Here is a 19402-nt window from a genome sequence, read left to right as displayed (position 1 = left end):
TGCTTACACTGGGCATGTTCTCATTGTACTCCCATTAAGTAGGGATGGACTCCAATGCTAATAATGAGAGTGAAATTTCAGATACCTTGCTGTAAATTGAAAGGTCGGGCGCATTCACAGGTTGTTCACAATCCCTTACTAGTTATGTACATGTGAAGTGTGTGATGAAGCTAAACATTTCGACAGAATTGCCTGTCTGGTTGGGAAATTGATTAGAACTTGAGACTGACTCCAACCAAATACCTGAATTTTATTAGCCCGACGTTTCGGAGCCCATTCGGCTCCTTCTTCAGGGGGTTGTTCTTCGGGGGGTGGCGGTGTGCCGCTTTTAAAGCATCTTTTTTGAAGAAACGAGGGGGGGGTGGAACGGGAGGTGGGGAGACACTTCACAGACGGAAAGGTGGGGGGGAACAAAAGGAAAGGGGGGTGTGTTGTTGAGCGCTTCCATGGTGCTGGGATGACCGGTGCTGGGGGAAGTGCTCGCGAGGGTGCCCTTGATGGGGGGCGGGAGGTTACAAGGTCGCGCCGACGTTCTGTGTTGGTGAAACAAGCGGGAGTCTATCTGGCTGTGCGTCCTTTTCTTCTTTTCGTCAGGTCGCCAAGGCCATGGACATACACCGAGGGTACACCATGTCCACCATGTCCATGGCCATGTCCATGGACATACACCATGTCCATGGCCTTGGCGACCTGACGAAAAGAAGAAAAGTACGCACAGCCAGATAGACTCCCGCTTGTTTCACCAACACAGAACGTCGGCGCGACCCTGTATCCTCCCCCCCCCCCGCCCCCCATCAAGGGCACCCTCGCGAGTACTCCCCCCAGCACCGGTCATCCCAGCACCAAGGAAGCGCTCAACAACACACCCCCCTTTCCTTTTGTTCCCCCCCACCTTTCCGTCTGTGAAATGTCTCCCCACCTCCCGTTCCACCCCCCCTCGTTTCTTCAAAAAAGATGCTTTAAAAGCGGCACACCGCCACTCCCCGAAGAACAACCCCCTGAAGAAGGAGCCGAATGGGCTCCGAAACGTCGGGCTAATAAAATTCAGTTATTTGGTTGGAGTCAGTCTCAAGTTCTGAAGTGTGTGGTACACAATGCTCTGCTTTCTGTATCAAATCATCGCCACCTAGTTTCATAATGTTAAGATGGAAAACTGGATGTGTTGGTTGGGCCTGATGTGATGCGAAAGGCGCGAAGATTACAAACAAGAAGATAAACACACACACTGTGTGCCTTATTTACTTCCAACAATATTCTATCGGGAGAAAAGAATGCCACTATTTTATACAAGCTGCACTAGCACGGTTGATCTGTGCGCATTTGCGTTCAGGTAGAGCAGGTATGTTTGCGATAATAAGATTCAAGCAACATTCATGCGCCTATGACCTGCCTCGATGATCGTTTTGGTCTCAAATACTAATCTAACCCATTTGTCACAGCTCCTGGCAGGCGTGGAAATTTGGCTTACATTTGAAATTTGTACACTGAATTGCCATGTGGCCCTCTCTACCACTTGTAACATTTTTATATGTTGCCTCTGCCTTTCATTCACGCATTGCTCGGTTTGTCCCACATACTTTCTACCACATGACAAAGGAATTTCATAAACGACTCCTGCCTGACAATGTACGTGTTAATTTTCGTGATTTTTGACATAGGTCAGTGCCTTGCGAAAAAAGGATGCTTTAAGGCTTGCAGGGGGCAGAAAACACCACCTTTACACTAGCGTGCTCTTCAGTCTTCTTCAAATTAGGCGCCATGGGGTGTATGTAAAATATGACGGCTACCGCTTTCGCGAGGGGGCTCCTAGGCCAGTTGGCGAGTTAACAACTTCTTCAGGATTCAAGAGCATGCTGACGCATGCTCTTGGAGGAAAGAGGAAGAAACATTGGAAGACGGGAGGTTAGCCAACGTAAATAGAAGCACACACGCACACACACACGCACACACACACACACACACACACACACAAACACACACACACACACACACACACACACACACACACATATATATATATATATATATATATATATATATATATATATATATACACACATATATATATATATATATATTGACCCATGGTTGACTGCATTCAGCATAGTAGGAAAGCCGATATAATAATAATATATGGGGTTTAACGTGCCAAAACCACTTTCTGATAATGAGGCACGCCGTAGTGGGGGACTCCGGAAATTTTGACCACCTGGGGTTCTTTAACGTGCACCTAAATCTAAGTACACGGGTGTTTTCGCATTTCGCCCCCATCGAAATGCGGCCGCCGTGGCCGGGATTCGATCCCGCGACCTCGTGCTCAGCAGCCTAACACCATAGCCGCTGAGCAACCACGGCGGGAAAAAAAGCCGATATATATATATATCGGCTTTTAACTCAATTCAGCATCGCAGGAAAGCCGATATATATATATATATATATATATATACACACACACACATCCCCGCACCTTTCGTATAAGATCAGTCTTATAATGCTGACGCATGCTCTTGGAGGAAAGAGGAAGAAAGATAGGAAGACGGGAGGTTGGCCAACGTAAATACAAGCGCGCGCGCGCACACACACACACGCACACACACACACACACACACACACACACACATATATATATATCGGCTTTCCTACTATGCTGAATTGAGTCAACCACGGGTCAATACATATATATATATATATATATATATAGGCGAAGACGAATTCGTCAGGCTACCTATCCAACGCAAAGAACTTCCGTGGCGCTACAAGGCAAACAGAACAAGAGTATTTTTTACTTTCACCAGTTTGGAACGGTGCGCCCATCTTCATCAGGGTAGTTCACTGTAATCAGGGGTTAGAAAAAAATGGCAGTTCGGCCTTGATAGTGAAGACACAAGGCCGGGTGCCTGGTCATTCTCACATTCATGAAACCGAGAGGGACAGTTGTGACAGTGATTGATTTTCGGCGCCTTGGCAGATTTACAGCTGCCTTTGGCAGCTATGCAGGGCAAGAGGACGGCGGAATCCCATGTATGTAGAGCAAGGAGGTCAGTGAAAAAAAACAAGAAAAGAAGCCCACAGGAGGAGGGAGACGTAAATCGGAGAGTGAGGGGGAGCGGGAAGTAGCGGCAGCTAGGTTCCCGTTCACCCGAGGCGAGGAGGCAGAAAACGGTCGCTGCGCAGCACCAGTGCGCGTGCTGCCGTTGTAGCGGGAGAGAGGGCAAGTTGAATCGGGCGGAGGGGGGCACAATAGCGAAGGGGCCCAGAACGAAGACAGAAGAGCGGCAACTTGTGGAAAAAAATAAAACAAAGTTTCACAGCACACATATACAAGGCACGGCCCGTTCCGGCAACTCTGCGGTACCGCTTGGTGCGAAAAAAAAAAAACACGTAGTTCCAAAAAGAATATGTGCGTGCGATTCGCAAAGCGAGTGCGCCCCTGGGCTTAGATTTAGGCAGGCGAGTTAAATAGCCGCCTTGTGGTCCAGTTTTTGAACGTTTAACCGACAAATGACAAATGACAGCTCGTGCGTATTCCAAGAAGGGGCCATATGTACCCCAGAATGACCACTTGAGCGGCAGGGTGCAGGAAACAGAATTTTTTGGTTTTCCGCTCGCCCCGTTGAGGCCCATGTGGAGGGACGAGCAAGCAGTGAATAGCCAGCGTCTCAATTTTAGAGTACGGAACATGTATTCGCGCTTCCCATGCACTCTCACGGCATATCCCGGAGGCACGTCAGACACCCCGGACTCTCATTATTTCCTTTAGCGTACGTTCCAAATTTATAGATGAAAAATGATTATCTCCGCTCGCGTGCACGGGTGTGTTTGAAACCATATTGCAAGAGCACAACGCTCACGCATTCCAAGGAGTGATCTGACAGCAGAACGGGCTTGGACAAGGGTTAATTCGGGAGACTTTTCACATGCGCGCGGTGATTGTTGAAGCGCAGGCGGAAAGGGGTCTCGTGTTTGTCCGATATATTCTTGCTTAGACACCTCGCATCGAATTTTGTACACGACGTTATCGGATGCGACTATATATATGTATATATATATATATATATATATATATATATATATATATATATATATATATATATATATATATATAAACGTGAAGAAAGGGGATTAACCGAGGGGCCCGATTTTTATTAGTCATATCATGAGAAGCCAACAAACACTGACGCCAAGAAAAACATAGGGGAAATTACTTGTGCTTAATAAACGGAATGAAGAAACGATAAATTAATTGAAATTAAAGTGGAAGAAAAAACAACTTGCCGCAGGTGGGAACCGAACCCACAACCTTCGCATTTCGCGTGCGATGCTCTACCAATTGAGTGACCGCGGCGCCGTTTTCCCATCCACTTTCTTGGGTATTTATGTGGCCTAGTAGAACCCTGGGAGTGTTAGCCAGCGCCACCACTCACAGACCTTGGCGGCGGACGTGGAACGTCTTTGTTGCCGCAGACATCACGAGAACGTGATCTTTTTGGGGGAAGGCAACTGATCAATAAACCCACGTATGCTACCTGAAGGCATCAATGTTGCCGGATTCATGGCCCTCGTTATGTAATAAACGTGAAGAAAGGGGGTTAACCGAGGGGCCCGCTTTTTATTAGAAATGGCATCAGTTTTCATCCACTTTAATTTCATCCACTATAAATATATATATATATATATATATATATATATATATATATATATATATATATATGCGAACGAACCCAAGGTTTGCTGCTGACATTGTTCTGTTCAGTGCCATGCAATGCAGCCGAGTTACAACAAATGATTGAGGACCTTCGCAAACAGAGTGTAAGAGCGAGGTGCAAAATTAATATGCAAAAGGCAAAAATAATGATCAATGCCTGGGCAAGGAAACGACAGTTCCAGATCACCAGTCAGCCTCTATAGTCTGTGAAGGAGTACGTTTAGCTACCCTGTAAACCACGAACATTGCCTGGAGGAGCATTAGATGTACGAGCTGGAGATTCAACACCTCCAATAGAGGTTGATATTCCTCTAGTATACGTGAAAATAACGTTCATGGTACTGTGAAAAGTGCTCTTTCTTCACGTTGAAAAGTTGCTATATAAATGTCTCTGCTGGATATTTGTTACATTTATTGGATGTTAGTTTAAGGCGGTAATACGCTATGACGGCGTTACGAAGATGATATTTTGCACATTCAGTTTACTGTGCGGGAACAGTTTAACATATTTTTATTGACGGACCACGAATAAAAATAAAATTTCAATAATACTGTTGAGAAACAAAAAATTGCGAGGCTACCTGGCAAACCAGGGCTGATGCATATTGCTTGTTATGTCGAATAATACGTCCCCTGTAGACGCTATATGACAGGGGCGAGGCGGAGAATGCCACACAGGAAGATCAGATACTGCGTGTGAACGCATAAGTGCTCACTCACTCCCGCCAGGCGGGCGTGCACAGTCTCTATGTTTCAGGACGTCAAACATGGTGCAGGAATATAGTTGAATAACCTCACATTTTAAGAGTAATTTGAACACGGAAATTGGAGAGTAGATGCAAACATATGACATGCAAACATGATAGTCAAGAACTATACTTCGAACAAGTGGGAAACCATTTTTGTCGTAAGGAAACTGAAAAAACAACAACTTACGGTACGTCAATTATTTATAAGTGGTCGAAAAGGCTTTCTGAGGCCCTTACAAAATACATTGGATGCCATGTGATATATATCTCTATACATATATGTGTGTGTGTGTGTGTGCATTGTGCGGAAATCTTAAGAATAGAAATCACGAAAAGAATATAATCAAATATAAATATATACAAATTTGGTTTTGACGGTGTGGCTGGTGCTGGTGGCTGCTGGTTTTGACGGAGGCTGGTGATCTTCTTGGTCACAATCACCCACGGAATTAAGGAGTAGCCACAGTTGCGACCTAGGAAGAGGTGAGGTGAGGGGTGAGCAGAGGTGGCGATGCTCTTTTTGGCGGCGCTGTTGGCCAGACGTCAAAGAACAGGCCAATTGTCGGCCTTTCTTGGCGTAGTGAGGGACCGCAAAAACAGGTGACCATTGAGCAGGGCCCGGCCGGTACGGGAGAACCATATCAATGGTGCCGGAGTGTTGATGGGCGTTAACCAGAAATAATGGTTAGAATCCGGTTGTGGGCTCGAGAGGCAGTATTATATGCTTATGTGAAGATATGAAGTACAATATCCCAGATGGAGTGGTCAGACGCAACATACATTGATAGCATGCCACTAAGAGTTCTGTTGAATCGTTCTGTTAAACCATTGGTCTGTGGATGATGAGTGGTTGCAATGCGGGGAATTTGGCATTCTGATAGAAGCGACTGCCGGGCGTCCGAGAGGAACACGCGAGAACGATGGTTCAGCAGTTCACGAAGTGCGCGATGGCGGAAAACAAAGTTGTTTGAATGACCGAGGCGACGTATTTTGCTCATGCGGCAGTCAAGGTGGTGGTTTCAGCATATCTTGTCAAATGATCTGCGGCAACAAGAATCCATCCGTTCCCAGCGCAGTTAGATGGAAGAGTCCGGTATAAATCAATGCCGGCACGGTCAAATGGCTGAGCTTGGCAGGGAAGTGGCTTGAGAGATACGGGCGACAGATGCGGGACACATTTGCGGCGTTGGTAGACAATGCTGGCGCATACTTATTTGTATATCCTAGCCGAAGCCATGTGTATCTTTTTGACACTCCGCCGTGACCACACTGCGGGTCAGAGTGAAAAGCGGAGCATATATCTTGTCGAAGGTGGCGGGACACCACTAGCCATGTACGGGTGTTGTTGTGGGAGTTGCGGTGGTATAAAAGTCCGTCGTGGATGGTTAAATGCTACGCCCTTCGGCGTAACATTCCAGGTGCGAAGCTGCCGGAGTGTTTGACTAAAATAAAAAATCAGGACGATCCCTGAGTCTTTCCGCTGCTCCGAGGCCATATTCAGGATGTCAAGGTAGTGAGATATCATCTCTGCAGGTAGAAATACTGCTGTCTTAAGTAACTGGGAAGCGCGAGAGGGCATCGGCGTCAGAGTGTCTGCGTCCGGAGCGATAGACGACATTGATATAATATTCCTAGATTCGCAGGGCCCGCCAAGCGAGGCGGCCCCACGGGTCTTTGAGGCTAGATAACCAGCAAAGAGCGTGACGATCCGTCACCACGTCAAAGGGTTGACCGTACAGATACGTGCGAAATTTCTGAAGTGCCAATACGATAGCCAGGCACTCTTTTTCTGTTACTGAGTAATTGGCCTCAGGTTTTGTTAGGGAGCGACTGGCCTAAGCGACCCCGTATTCGGCATTAGTATCCTTACGCTGGGCTAGCACGCCACCAAGGCCGACACCACTGGCGTCAGGGTGAATTTCTGCAGGCGCGCTTGGATCAAAATGGCGCAAGATTGGCGGAGACGTGAGTAGGTGACGAAGAGTCCTAAAGGCATCATCAGAGGCTTCTGACCAAGTAGAAAGTTCATTGTCGCCTTGGAGAAGTTGGGGTAGTGGTGCGATCACGGTAGGGAAATTGCGAACGAAACGTCGAAAATAGGAGCCTAGACCAATAAAGCTGCGTAGTGCTTCAAGTTGGTAGGCTTCAGAAATTCGGATATGGCGCGCAGTTTAGCAAAATAAGAAAGAATGCCTTCTTTGGAGAAAACGTGACCCAATATAGTCAGCTTTCGTGCTGCAAATAGGCACTTCTTTAAGTTTAGCTGAAGACTAGCATTCGAGAGACAGGTCAAAACTTGATGTAAGGAGATGATGGCTCGGAATATCATGGGAGTAGACGACAACGTCGTCGAAGTAGCAGGGACAAGTATGCCACTTCAGGCCACGCAGGATGCCGTCCATCATGTATTCAAAGGTCGCGGGTGCATTGCACAGACCGAACGGCATTAGAGTGAATTGATACAAGCCGTCTGCTGTTACAAACGCGGTTTTGCAACAGTCAGCGTCAGCCGTGGACACCTGCCAGTAGCCACAGCGGAGATCCAAGGAGGAGAAAAGCTCCCTTCCTTGCAAACAGTCAAGTGCATAGTCGATAAGTTGCAATGGCTATAGATCCTTTCGGGTAATCTTATGCCTTCGATAATGAACGCAAAATCCTGTGGTACCATCTTTCTTTTAACTAGGATGACTGGTAATGCCCGATGACTACTAGAAGGCTGGATGACACCACGTTTGAACATATCGTTCACCTGGCCAATGATAACGCGTCTTTCAGTCGCCGATACTCGGGAGGGATGCTGTCGGATGGGTGCATGGCTCCCAGTGTCGATGGTGTACGAAACAGTCATTGTGGGGCCGAGTGATGTTGCTGGGCAGTGAAAAGAGGAAGAGAAGCTTTGGAGCACGTGAAGCAGTTTGTCACGCTGCGGCATCGTAAGGTCACTAGCAATAGCTGGCGTAAAAGAACGCGGCAGTGACTGAGGAGGCGATGCCTCGAGAGCGGCAAGATAAGTGGAGTCGTTCATCGTGTCAAATAATGAAGATGAGGCCAGTGGCTCTGTTCTGCGGAGGCTTTCGCGGTGGCGTACAGTAATTGGGTCGGTCGATGCGTTTGACACGTGCATGACAGAGGCGTCAGTTTTGAACTCAAGGATGGCGAACGGCAGTGGTAGTTGACGGCACCGAACTAAGAGTTCAACTGGAGCGACGCGTGCTGTGCCGACTTCTACAAAGTCACAAGAGATACTGACAACAGCGGAAGACCAGGCAGGAATAGTGGTGTCTTCAGAAATAGCGATCTTGCGACAAGGGTACTTGTGGTCAGTGGTAATACCGGTCGAATACTGAAACATCTCGATCTTGGCGCGGGCGCAGTCAGTGATCGCATGCTGTGTGGATAGGAAGTCCTAGCCTAATATGACGTCTTGTGAGCATGATGGCAACAGGATGAATTCTATGATATTATGGACATCCTGAATGACGACACAAGCGGTGGAGGCCGCGGATGGCTCGACGTGCTGCGCGCTGGCAGTCTAAAGGGACAGTGAAGAAAAGGCATCATCACTTTTCCTATCTTGCGGCAAATACGGGCACCTATCGCTGAAAGTGCAGTGCCAGTCTCGACAAGTGCTATTATCAATGTTCCTTCCATTCCCACTTCAATAATATTTTTCGGGGAAGTGTGAAGCCTTATACATTTCGCTGACACCACAGTTCTCTCCTCTTGAACTTCGATATTTAGTTTACCTGGCGCAGAGGCCTCCATCGAAGTCGCATGGTGGAAAGGGAGCGGCGGCGCGGAGAAGGTGAATGGCGAACGGAGAATGCGGTCTCGACGGCAGGATGAGATTCAAAGGTTTCTGAATAGTTGCGGCGGCGTTTGAAACGTGGCGCATATGGGCGCACATTGTGGGGAACGTTTGGCGTAAGGAGGCAACTGTGACAAGCCACGTGTCCAGAATAAAATCCAATTGAAGGATTGTCCTCCGTGTGCCAATGGTCTTGAGGTCGTGCATACTGCACCAGTGGCCGGACTGGAGGGGATACGGGAAGGGCCAAAAGCGGGTGAAGGGGACTGTAGGTCTGTGTAACAGACCTCGTGGCGACTTCGGCGCACGTCAGAGGAGCGGCAGTTGGAGCCTGCTAGACAGGAGGCGATATGGTAATGGCTACCTGCTCTTTGATCCCAGATTGGAGAGCGGGAGCCAATGGAGCACTCGACTGGCAGTGTTTAAGGTGAATCAGAGACGGCTGACGAGCCAGCTCCTCATAGAACAACTACAGAACTACTTGATCTATAGTAGCAGCGAAGTGTTATGCAACAGCCAAGCTCGACATTGAAGTGGCCTGAGGAGTAGTTTGGCAGGTGGCTATGCGTTGTTTGCGTAGTTCGTCGAAGCTTTGACAGAGACTATCGAGTTCAGAGACTGTTGCCAGATTTTTCGCCAACAGTATCTAGAATTGGTCGTCTTCAATGAATTTTAAGATGTGGCGGATCTTACCGACATCAGACATTGTGACGTCGACACAGTTATAGAGGTCGACAACATCTTCTATATAATTGGTAAACGTCTCCCCGCACTGTAGCGCACAACCACGGAAACGTTGCTCGGTACGAAGCTTGCGAACGGTGGGGTGCCAGAATACGTCCTTCACGTTAGTTTTGAAGGCCGTCCACGTCGTGAGATGATGTTCTTGGTTGCGGTGCCACACGCTGGCGACACCGCTAAACTATCAGGCTTAGCGGTGTCACTATCAGACAAAAACTATCAGACAAAAACTACACGTACGCAAGACGTAACATGTATGTGAGTGCAACACGTGGACGTTTGGCTCAATTATAGATGTTGAAGAGACGTTCGTGCTTCACAGGGTAAGCAAATCACAGGGAATCCTGATCATGAGAAAGAAATGCATGAATTATAAAAAATGGGTTTGATCGCATACGGCAGACAATGTTAGCTGGAAGCTTACCATTATCGCTGAAAGGAAGGTGTACAATCAGTGCATTCTTCCAGTACTGACATATGGGGCAGAGACTTTGCGAGACAAAAAAAGAAGCTTGATAACAAGTTAAGGACCTCGCAAAGAGCGATGGAACTAAAATTGCTAGCCGTAACAATAGGGAACAGAAAGAGAGCGGTTTGGATCAAAGAGCAAATGGGTACATACGATATTCTAATTGACAAGAGAAAAAAATGGCTGTGGCTTAGCTAAGGTTAAGCCCAGGATGCGAAGCATACTAGCCTTTATGTTAACGCGACAGCGTTAAGGAGCTCGTGTCGCAGAAAAGCCGGTGTCGTCGGCGTCGGCTCAGGCGTGCGGCGCTTGCTCAGGCGCACATTTCGTTGTCGCGCCGAACGCTGGGTTCCTCGACGCTCACCGCGTCCGATGCGGGGCGCGTGGTCGCTGCGCCGTAGCAAAGCCACCTAGAAACAGTCTCTGTAGCGCGCCGCAACCTTCGCTTCTCATTCCAACGAGCAGCTCTGTCTACAGGAGGCATCTCACCTCGTGAGTGTCTAGCAGAGGCAAGCGCAGCTGCTTATATACCGCCGCGACGCCGCGAGCGACAGCGCGAGTTGGAGCCCCGTTTCTCCTCTGTCGTGACGTCACGGTGTCACGTGGTATTGAAGGCGATACCGCCGCGCCTAAGGAGCTGGGTTGAGCTCTAGTAATATGCTTCGCATAAAAAATGGAGCTGGGCAGGTCATGTAATGCACCGATTAGATAACCGCTGGAGTATTAGGGGGACAGAATGGGCACCAAGAGAAGGGAAACGTAGTCGAGAACGACGGAAGACTTGCTGGAGTGACGAAATTGAGAAATTCGCCGGGTCTAGTCTGAGCCGGTTGGCGCAGGACAGGATAATTGGAGATCGCAGGGAGAGGCCTTCGTCCTGCGGTGGACATAAAACATATATAAATATATGAAAATATATATATATATATATATATATATATATATATATATATATATATATATATATATATATATATTGTTCCCGGCGCAACCGCGCAGCCAAGAGTGCCGCCAGTCAGAAGACGACGATTTGACCTGCATAGGTGGACTTGATCTCGACAGCCACCTTGGTTATGCATCGGGTCACACATCTTTATGGGTGATTTCTGCAACGTACGAAATCGGTGAGAGGTGCGGAGTAGCCACCAGAAACAACGTAGCTCCACTATGGTCGCCAGCTCGGAATGGAGAACATGACAGACGAATCAGGACAAGATATGGTTGGGCCCACATCAACGCCAAAAACCCGAAGCTGGTTCAGCCGCGGGATCCAGGGACGTTCAGCGGCACTGACCGCCTCGACATGTAGAACTGGATTGCCACGTACGAGCGTATGAGCCCACAGCTAATGGTATCCGATGAGTATGTTGGCTAACTTGGTCTTCTAGCTACAAGGCACGGCGAAGGCGTGGTATGACAACCACGATGAAGATCTTAAAGACTACGACACGTGCGAACAGAAGCTGAGGGACTTGATCGGCAGACACGCCGTGTGCAAGAGCATCGCTAAGAAAGAATTAGCGAACCGCGCTCAGACATCCACAGAATCATGCGTCTGTCACATTCAGTATGCGCTTAATCTGTGTCTTAAGGCCGACAGTGATATGGCAGAGTCAGACAAGCGTGGGCACGTAGCGACGGGAATCGCTGATGACGCTTTCGCCCTGCTCATGTGTAAAAATTGCGAAACAGTTCAGGACATAAAAGGGTGTGAACGCTTTGCGTACGCCAAGAGTGCGTACGCTTTGCATCGCCGTTCGCACGTCTGCCGAACACAGCTGCGACAACATCTTGCGACGACAGTCTAGGAGTGCCGCGACCATCATAATCAGATGACCTGACGCGTATAGTGCGGCGAGAACTTGAAGTCACCTGCAGCCCTTTTTTCCCGTCCCAGTGAGCCCAATAACTGTCCTACAACACCCTTTGTGCAGGCAATAGTCCGCGAAGAACTCAATAGTCTTGGAGTTTATTATATATGAGCCGTTGCCGCTTGCCAGCTGTCTCATGCTGCAGGTCCATCGACTGGTCCGCGGTATCTCACAAGCTACCGAAATCCAACCGAGTGGTGAGCCGTAAACGAGCAGCCAATCTGTTTTGCCTTTGGGCGTCTCGCTCACACTCTAAAAACAGTTGCACACTTTGGGGCGTATATTTGCCACACAACAATAATCGCCTCCTTTCTTGCGCGCATTTTCTTTTTTTAACGCTGCGTCCTCGGTACATCCAAGTTACGAATGACATGCGCGTGATCACTATGACAGGGCATTCTCGACAGGAAAGTAACGAGTGCGGTGTTTTTGAGAACCTCAAGCAAGACAGATGACGATTATTCTAGTGCGGCAAATATACACCCCGAATGGTGTAACTATTTTTAGAGCGCATGTTGCTCGCCATTGTACCAACCGTACTGTCTAATCCACTATGGGACCACCATTCAACAGTTATTTTCATCCCGAACAGAGTTAGAGTCGTTGCCAGCCTCCATTGGCACCGCAACAGCCAAACAATGACGCTCGTGCTCCTTAGAACAGCTCCTCGTCGTCATCCCCACATCACCAGTCCTGCTCACCACCTGCTCGGCGACCATCGTCCCTATCACCGCAGGCTTGTCACCCGCCGTTCCCGATGCAGCCCCTAGCCCGTCTCTGGAGAATTAAGCGATGGAGCTTCCGCTGGTAACACGGCATGAGGACTCGACGGCAAAACCATGTGATCGCTTTGTCCACCAAACAGAACTCGATGGACGTTTTAGTCAATGGCGTCAGCGTCCCAACACTTGTTGACAATGGCCCACCACGTATCTTCGATGAGTACCCAATTGCGCCGATGCATGAACAAAGTTCTCGCGCCCGCTGGATCACGCACCCTCCCCGTCGCCGACGGAGGAATGCCTACCATGCTTAGTATCTGAACCCCTCGCATTATAATCGCTGGGTGCCTAACGATTGTTTCGTTTGCGGTTTTGGAAGAATGCCCTACCGAAGTTAAACTCGACTTATACTTTCTTATCGTCCAATTCAGCCTTGTTTGATTTCGCTTCTAGTGTCATTCAGCTTGAACTGCCTCACGGCTGCTATAGTTTACCAGTCACACAACCACGGTTGAGCCCGTCGTGTCAAACCACTACGCACGTCACTGTACTGTCGTGCCCATCTGTTCTTGACGGCGTCTATGTACTATGTCCCTGCGCTGACATAGGTCTTGAAGGAACTTTAAACGTTCACCATGCCCTGCTCACTCCCTCTCCTTAATTTTACCTGCTCCACATAAATTCTTCCCAGAGGCAGGTCCTTGGGCGACATCTCGCCAGTGAAAGATTGCGACATATTTGCTCTTGACGGCAAAATTCTGTCGCTCTCTATACGAACCTCCGGATGACCGACTCTGACAGACAAACTTAGCAAGGTCATTACACCTGATCTTTCGGCACAAGCGGTGACCTCTGCCGTGACTTCCACCACCTTTTGGAAACTTACCGCGACATTTTTTACCTTTACGGCCACCTTTTATCCCTCACATCGTTGGTCAACCAACGGGCTTACACCGGCGACACCAATGCGATACGCCGCCGGCCGTACCATGTTTCCCATGCTGAACGATAATTGATACGACGAGAAGGCGATAAGATGTTGAGTAAAGATGTTATCGAGCCATCGTGCTGTCGGTGGACGTCTCCTGTTGTCCTTGTGGGGAAGAAGGACGACTTTTGGTGATATTGTGTGGATAACAGATGCCTCAACAATATAGCACGCAAGGATTTCTACCCGTTGTCGCGTATTGGTGACGCCTTGAACTGCTTGTAGGGAGCCAAGTACTTTTGATCTATAGACCCCCGATGAGGCTATTAGCAAATTTCAATAGATGACATGGACCGCGAGAAAACGTCCTTCGTAATATCTGACAGCCTCTAACAATGCAAGACATGCGATCCAGCCTCTGTAATGCCTCGGTAACCTTGGAAAGAATGATGGACGCCTTACTTCACAGCTATAGATGGTCCACGTTTTCGTGTTATTTAGCGATGTCATACTTTTTTCACGAACTTTCACGAGCCACCTAACGCGTCTATCAGCTATTCCTGCTGTTTTCCGACGCGCCAGCCTGCAATTCAAGTCATCCAAACGGTACTTTGGACGTCGCCAAATTACCATTCTCGGCCATCTCATCAGCGCCGCTCCCAGCCTTGACAAGATTCGCGCTGTCCAGAACTTTCCTGTTCCGTCTTATGCTGGAGACGTAAGAAGCTTTGTTGGGCTCTGCTCTTATTTCCGTCGTTTTATAAGGAGTTTGGCTGAAACCGCTCGCCCACTCACCGACTTGCTTAAGAAGGTTGTTGCTTTTGCATGGGGTCTTGCTCATAGCAAAACCTTCTCCGTCCTCGGATGCTTGCTTACACCTTCCCCATCGCTGGCTTATTATGATCCATCCGCCGCCACTAAATTTCACACTGAATTATGTGGCCAGTGGCCACAGAATTGGGGCTGTACTTGTTCAATGGCAGCGTAACGCAGAACGCGTAATTGCATACACCAGCCGCCTCGCGTCACCCGCCGAGAATAATTTTTCAATTACCGAACGGGAGTGCGTGGCGTTAGTTTGAGCAGTTGCCACATTGCGCCCCTACTTGTACGGCTGCACATCCCTGCTTACTGATCACCACGCCTTGTGCTGGTTCTCCGCACATAAAGCCCTCTGGATGATTGGTGAGATGAGCGCTACGCCCCCAAAAATATTCATTTGCTGTTTTATGCAGGGCACCGACTGCCTCTCCCGCCATCTTGTCGACCGCTCTGAGCATTATGCGCATGACACCGACTCCTACATCCTGGTCATTTATGATCTACATTACATCCGCCCTGAACAAAGCCCTGATGATTGCTTACATGTTATCATCGGTCGTCTCAAATCCGGACATTTGAAGCTCACGTTGCGCATGTTCATGCTCCGCGACGACGTTCTCTACCGCCGCAGCTTATGCTTTGAACGACCAGAATTTGTTCTCGTTGTGCTTTGTACTCGTTGTACGTTGTATCAGTTCTTGAGGAGTTGCATGAGGCGCCTACTGCGAGCCACCTCGGCGATTCGCGTGCCTACGACTGTGTATGGCACCGCTTCTACTCGCGAGACCTGTACCGTTCTGTGCACCGCTACGTTGCAGCCTATGCGCTCTGCCTGTGCCGCAAAAACCTGCTCTGCTGCGCGCTGGACGCATTCACCGCATTGATGTGCCCTCAGAATCACTCCTTTGCATCGGTCTCGATCTTCTCAGCTCTTTTTCGACGTCGAAATCGAAGAATAAGTGGGCCATTGTCTTGCCTTAATCTGCGACTCGGTACGCGATGACGGGAGCTTTGCACACAAGCTGTGCAACTGAGGTGGTAGATTTATTTTTACATGATGCTATCCTCCATCACGGCGCACCACGGCAGCTCCTCACTGAACGCGGCCGCACCGTCTTGTCCCGAGTAGTTAAGACATACTTCGCTCCTGTTCTGCCGCGCACAAGCCTAGCACAAAGCGGAGCCACCACCTACCATCCGCACACAAACGGAATGACCGAGGTGCTCCATCGCACGTCGACAGAAATGTCTATGTACGTTTCTGACGACCACAGCGATTGGGACAACATGATACCCTTCGTGACCCTCACCTATAATTCATGTCATCACGAGGACGCTGGCTTTTCACTTGTTTACCTTCTGTTCGGTCGCCACCTTTCTTTGACCTTTGACACACTGCTTCCTGTCTCGATGAAGACTCCCACCAAATATGCTCAAGACATCTTCGCCCGGGCTCACACGGCACTCCAGATTGCCGACTCCCGGCTTACTGACTCCCACGCGGCGCAGAAGATCCGGTACGACAGCCCACATCGGGACGTTCGATTTCCTCCTGGATACGTAGTCTTCCTATGGACGCTATGTCGTCGCGTCTACTAGCCTGATAAGTTGCTGCCGCGCTACAGAGAGCCCTTTATAATATTGCGTCTGCTTGGCGATGTAAAATACGATATCGCCTCGGTGGATTTGTGTGTGCCCACGGTTGTTGTGTATGTGTCCCTGCTGCAGCCTTACTTTACAGCGAGTTCATTTCCCTCATAGTTGGCGCCGAGCAGGCAATTTTACAGGTGAAGTCATGTTAAGACGCAACCAAGAGTGGCGCCAGTCAGAAGACGACAATTTGACCTGTAGAGGTGGAATCGGGCTCGACAGCCATCTTGTTCATGCATCTGTTGTAAGTAATGTAAACACATCTGCATATGTAACTTCTGAAGCGTACCGATATATATATATATATATATATATATATATATATATATATATATATATATATATATATATATATATTACAATGCTCGCAATATATATATTATATATATATTGTGAGCATTGTATTACCTCTTCACCTTCTTCATCTGTATATATTCAAGAACATGGCCAGCGTCATCGCTTTCAAAGCGCGAACAGCGGAATACACCGTTGAGGTTTAACAGCTGTCTCGCAAGTGGTGGACGCTGCTCTCGATCCCTTGGTCCTCTACGCCTTCGAGTTTCCCTGGAGCTTCATTCAGGTCACCGCTTGCTCCGCCTTTCCGCCAGGATACCACAAGAAGATCCTGCAGGAGCCTCCGGCGTCACCGTCTCTGCCCCACCAGCCGCTCCTTCATAGACCGTCAGCACGCGGCAGCGCCATCCCACCATGTCCGCTGGCCTTCGTAGTGACGATGTTGACAACTGGCTGGATAATTACGACCACGTGAGTGAGGCTAACCGGTGGAATGATATGCACAAGCTTCGCAACGTCGCATTCTACCTCACTGACGGGGGAGTTGCCTATAGCGCCTCCATCTCGCACGCGCAAGGGAGGAAAGCGGGGATGAAGCGCGCCGTCTTCTGTCTAACGCAAGGCACCGGGGTGAGGATAGGTACGGGCGTCCTACTACGGTGGCTGCTAGATAGTACTAGCGTACCACGCTAGTCCTATCTTGAGAGGAATGTGCACCGTTGACAGACTTTAGGCGTCTGCGTCCCTGCGTTCACCGAGGGGTCAATAGCTTCTTGTGCGCTGTGTTCTCGCCGTTTAGTTCAAGTGTAAGCGAGAGGGAGCACTAAGGTCAGTTCGTTCAATCCTGACGCGCTCATTCCAGCGTTTTGATAGCTAGTTGAGCGGTCAACGAATGTTTAAAGTTTACATGGTCGACATAACTACTATCCTTATTTGGTATAGCTCTCTACTAATTTCCTATCGCAGTTGATGTTTCGTCTATCGGGCAAGACTGCGCCTGTTCTCTCAATTATATGGACACTCCAAACGGATTTCCGCGGTCAGCGTCGCCATGAGGTTGCGTATGAAGTCCAAGGGCGATAACACCATCCCTGGGCGTCGTATGCTTTATATGCGAGTGAAAGCATGCGAGGTCGAGCCAACGATGGTGAGACAATCTCGTCCGCGCAAGGGAAGAAAGTGGGGAGGAAGCGCATCATCTCGGGCCACGCGCAAAGCACCATGAGTAGGGGAAGGACTGGAGGGAGGGTGTTCTTCACCGGCGACTGCTGCGTATCGTACAGTCGCGCAGGTGCTATCTTGAAAGCTATCTGCGACGGGGCCAGGCTGCTCATAGATTCAGATGCACTGTGTTTTCACCGCTTAGTTCGCGTTGAAGCGGGCCAGCGGGAAGGTCACTTTTCTCGCTGCTGCTGCCGTGATTCCTCACTCCAGCGTTTTGACAGCGAAAACACATCTAATTGAGTGAGATGTGTTCATCTCTGCTTACACGGCCGATAAAGCTACTGTCCTTAGCTCGGAAAGCATTCTACTAATTTGATATCACAATTGATGGTGAGTATTTCGGGCGAAACTACGTCTTTTTTTAGTCGGTTACGTCATTTCTGTGCCCTAGTTCTTACGCACCCTCTAAATCACTCCCATTATCTCTCACGCGCTACACCCTGGATACAGCCTAACCCTTTCATTCTTATGCACTTTTGATTGCGTCGTTCACGCAATCTTCATTTATCTAAACTTAATGTTTTTTTTATATTAATTTTATTGTTGCAGATGTACAATAATGAAATTTAGGTTTCTTGTTACCAGTAGTAGTAAGGAAGAAAGCCCAGTCCCATTATTCTTCAAGTTCGCACAGATAACATTCGTTACTTTGTACAACGTGGCCAGTTAAGGTGCCTCGGATGTGTCGTGCCCATCGCGCAACTAGTTGACGGCAATAATACTCATTTTTGGATATCTAAAAATGCCCTTCTGATGCGTTTACACTTTATAGAATAGCCGGCTGAGTGATTTACCCGACAGTGCCACGATAATTCAATCTAAATTCGCGGCACGACTTAGCAAGAGTGAGAGCGTTTGGGTTCTGGCTAAAATTATAAATGGGACTATATTTTTAAATACTGGACTCACCGCAATGCCTCTCCAATGAACTGAGCGTGTCCTCGATAAAGCAGCCAATTGTGGAGAATGGTATAGCTCGGCCGTAGTTTATAGTGTCTTTTATCATTCATTATCTTGGTGATCATCTGCAAGGAAAAAGAGATCGCAGCAATAATTTAAAACGACAAACGTACCCATAATGCTGCTCTCCCCTTGTCAGCCAGTCTGAAAGAAAAACCGCCCAATGTAGGCAGTGCTAGTCGCTTTACAAGCTAACATAAGCGACATGCTATAAATGAGAAGAGCGTTTGTTTTACTAAGCACGAGATCCAGCGATCGAAATCCGGCCACGGCGGCCGCATTTTGATGGGGACGAAATGCGAAAACACCCGTGGTATTTAGGATTTAGGTGCACGTTGAAGAACCCCAGGTGGACAACATCTCCGAAGTCCCTCACTACGGCGTGCCTCATAATCAGGTCGTAGTTTCGGCACGTAAACCGCCATAATTTAATTTTTTATTTAAGCGTTTGATTTGGCT

The 19402-nt window shown here is 48.6% G+C and overlaps 1 protein-coding gene across 5 annotated transcripts in view; it reads right to left on the bottom strand.

Moving 5' to 3' along the window:
- Positions 1-19402, bottom strand: part of LOC135917742 (uncharacterized) — a 100710-nt gene that overhangs the window by 33497 nt on the left and 47811 nt on the right. For 4 of the 5 annotated variants that reach the window (XM_070534730.1, XM_070534733.1, XM_070534734.1 and 1 more), the window contains exon 5: positions 18893-19008. The exons of the other annotated variant lie outside the window; for it this stretch is intronic. In XM_070534730.1, coding sequence (XP_070390831.1) covers positions 18893-19008 — 116 coding nt within the window. The remainder of the gene's footprint in view (positions 1-18892; positions 19009-19402) is intronic. 5 annotated transcript variants of the gene reach the window in all.

Source organism: Dermacentor albipictus, chromosome 3 (genome assembly GCF_038994185.2).
Source record: "Dermacentor albipictus isolate Rhodes 1998 colony chromosome 3, USDA_Dalb.pri_finalv2, whole genome shotgun sequence".
NCBI classification, from domain to species: domain Eukaryota; kingdom Metazoa; phylum Arthropoda; class Arachnida; order Ixodida; family Ixodidae; genus Dermacentor; species Dermacentor albipictus.
Note: the sequence above shows the minus strand (reverse complement) of the source record. Positions and strands in the feature narration are given on the sequence as shown.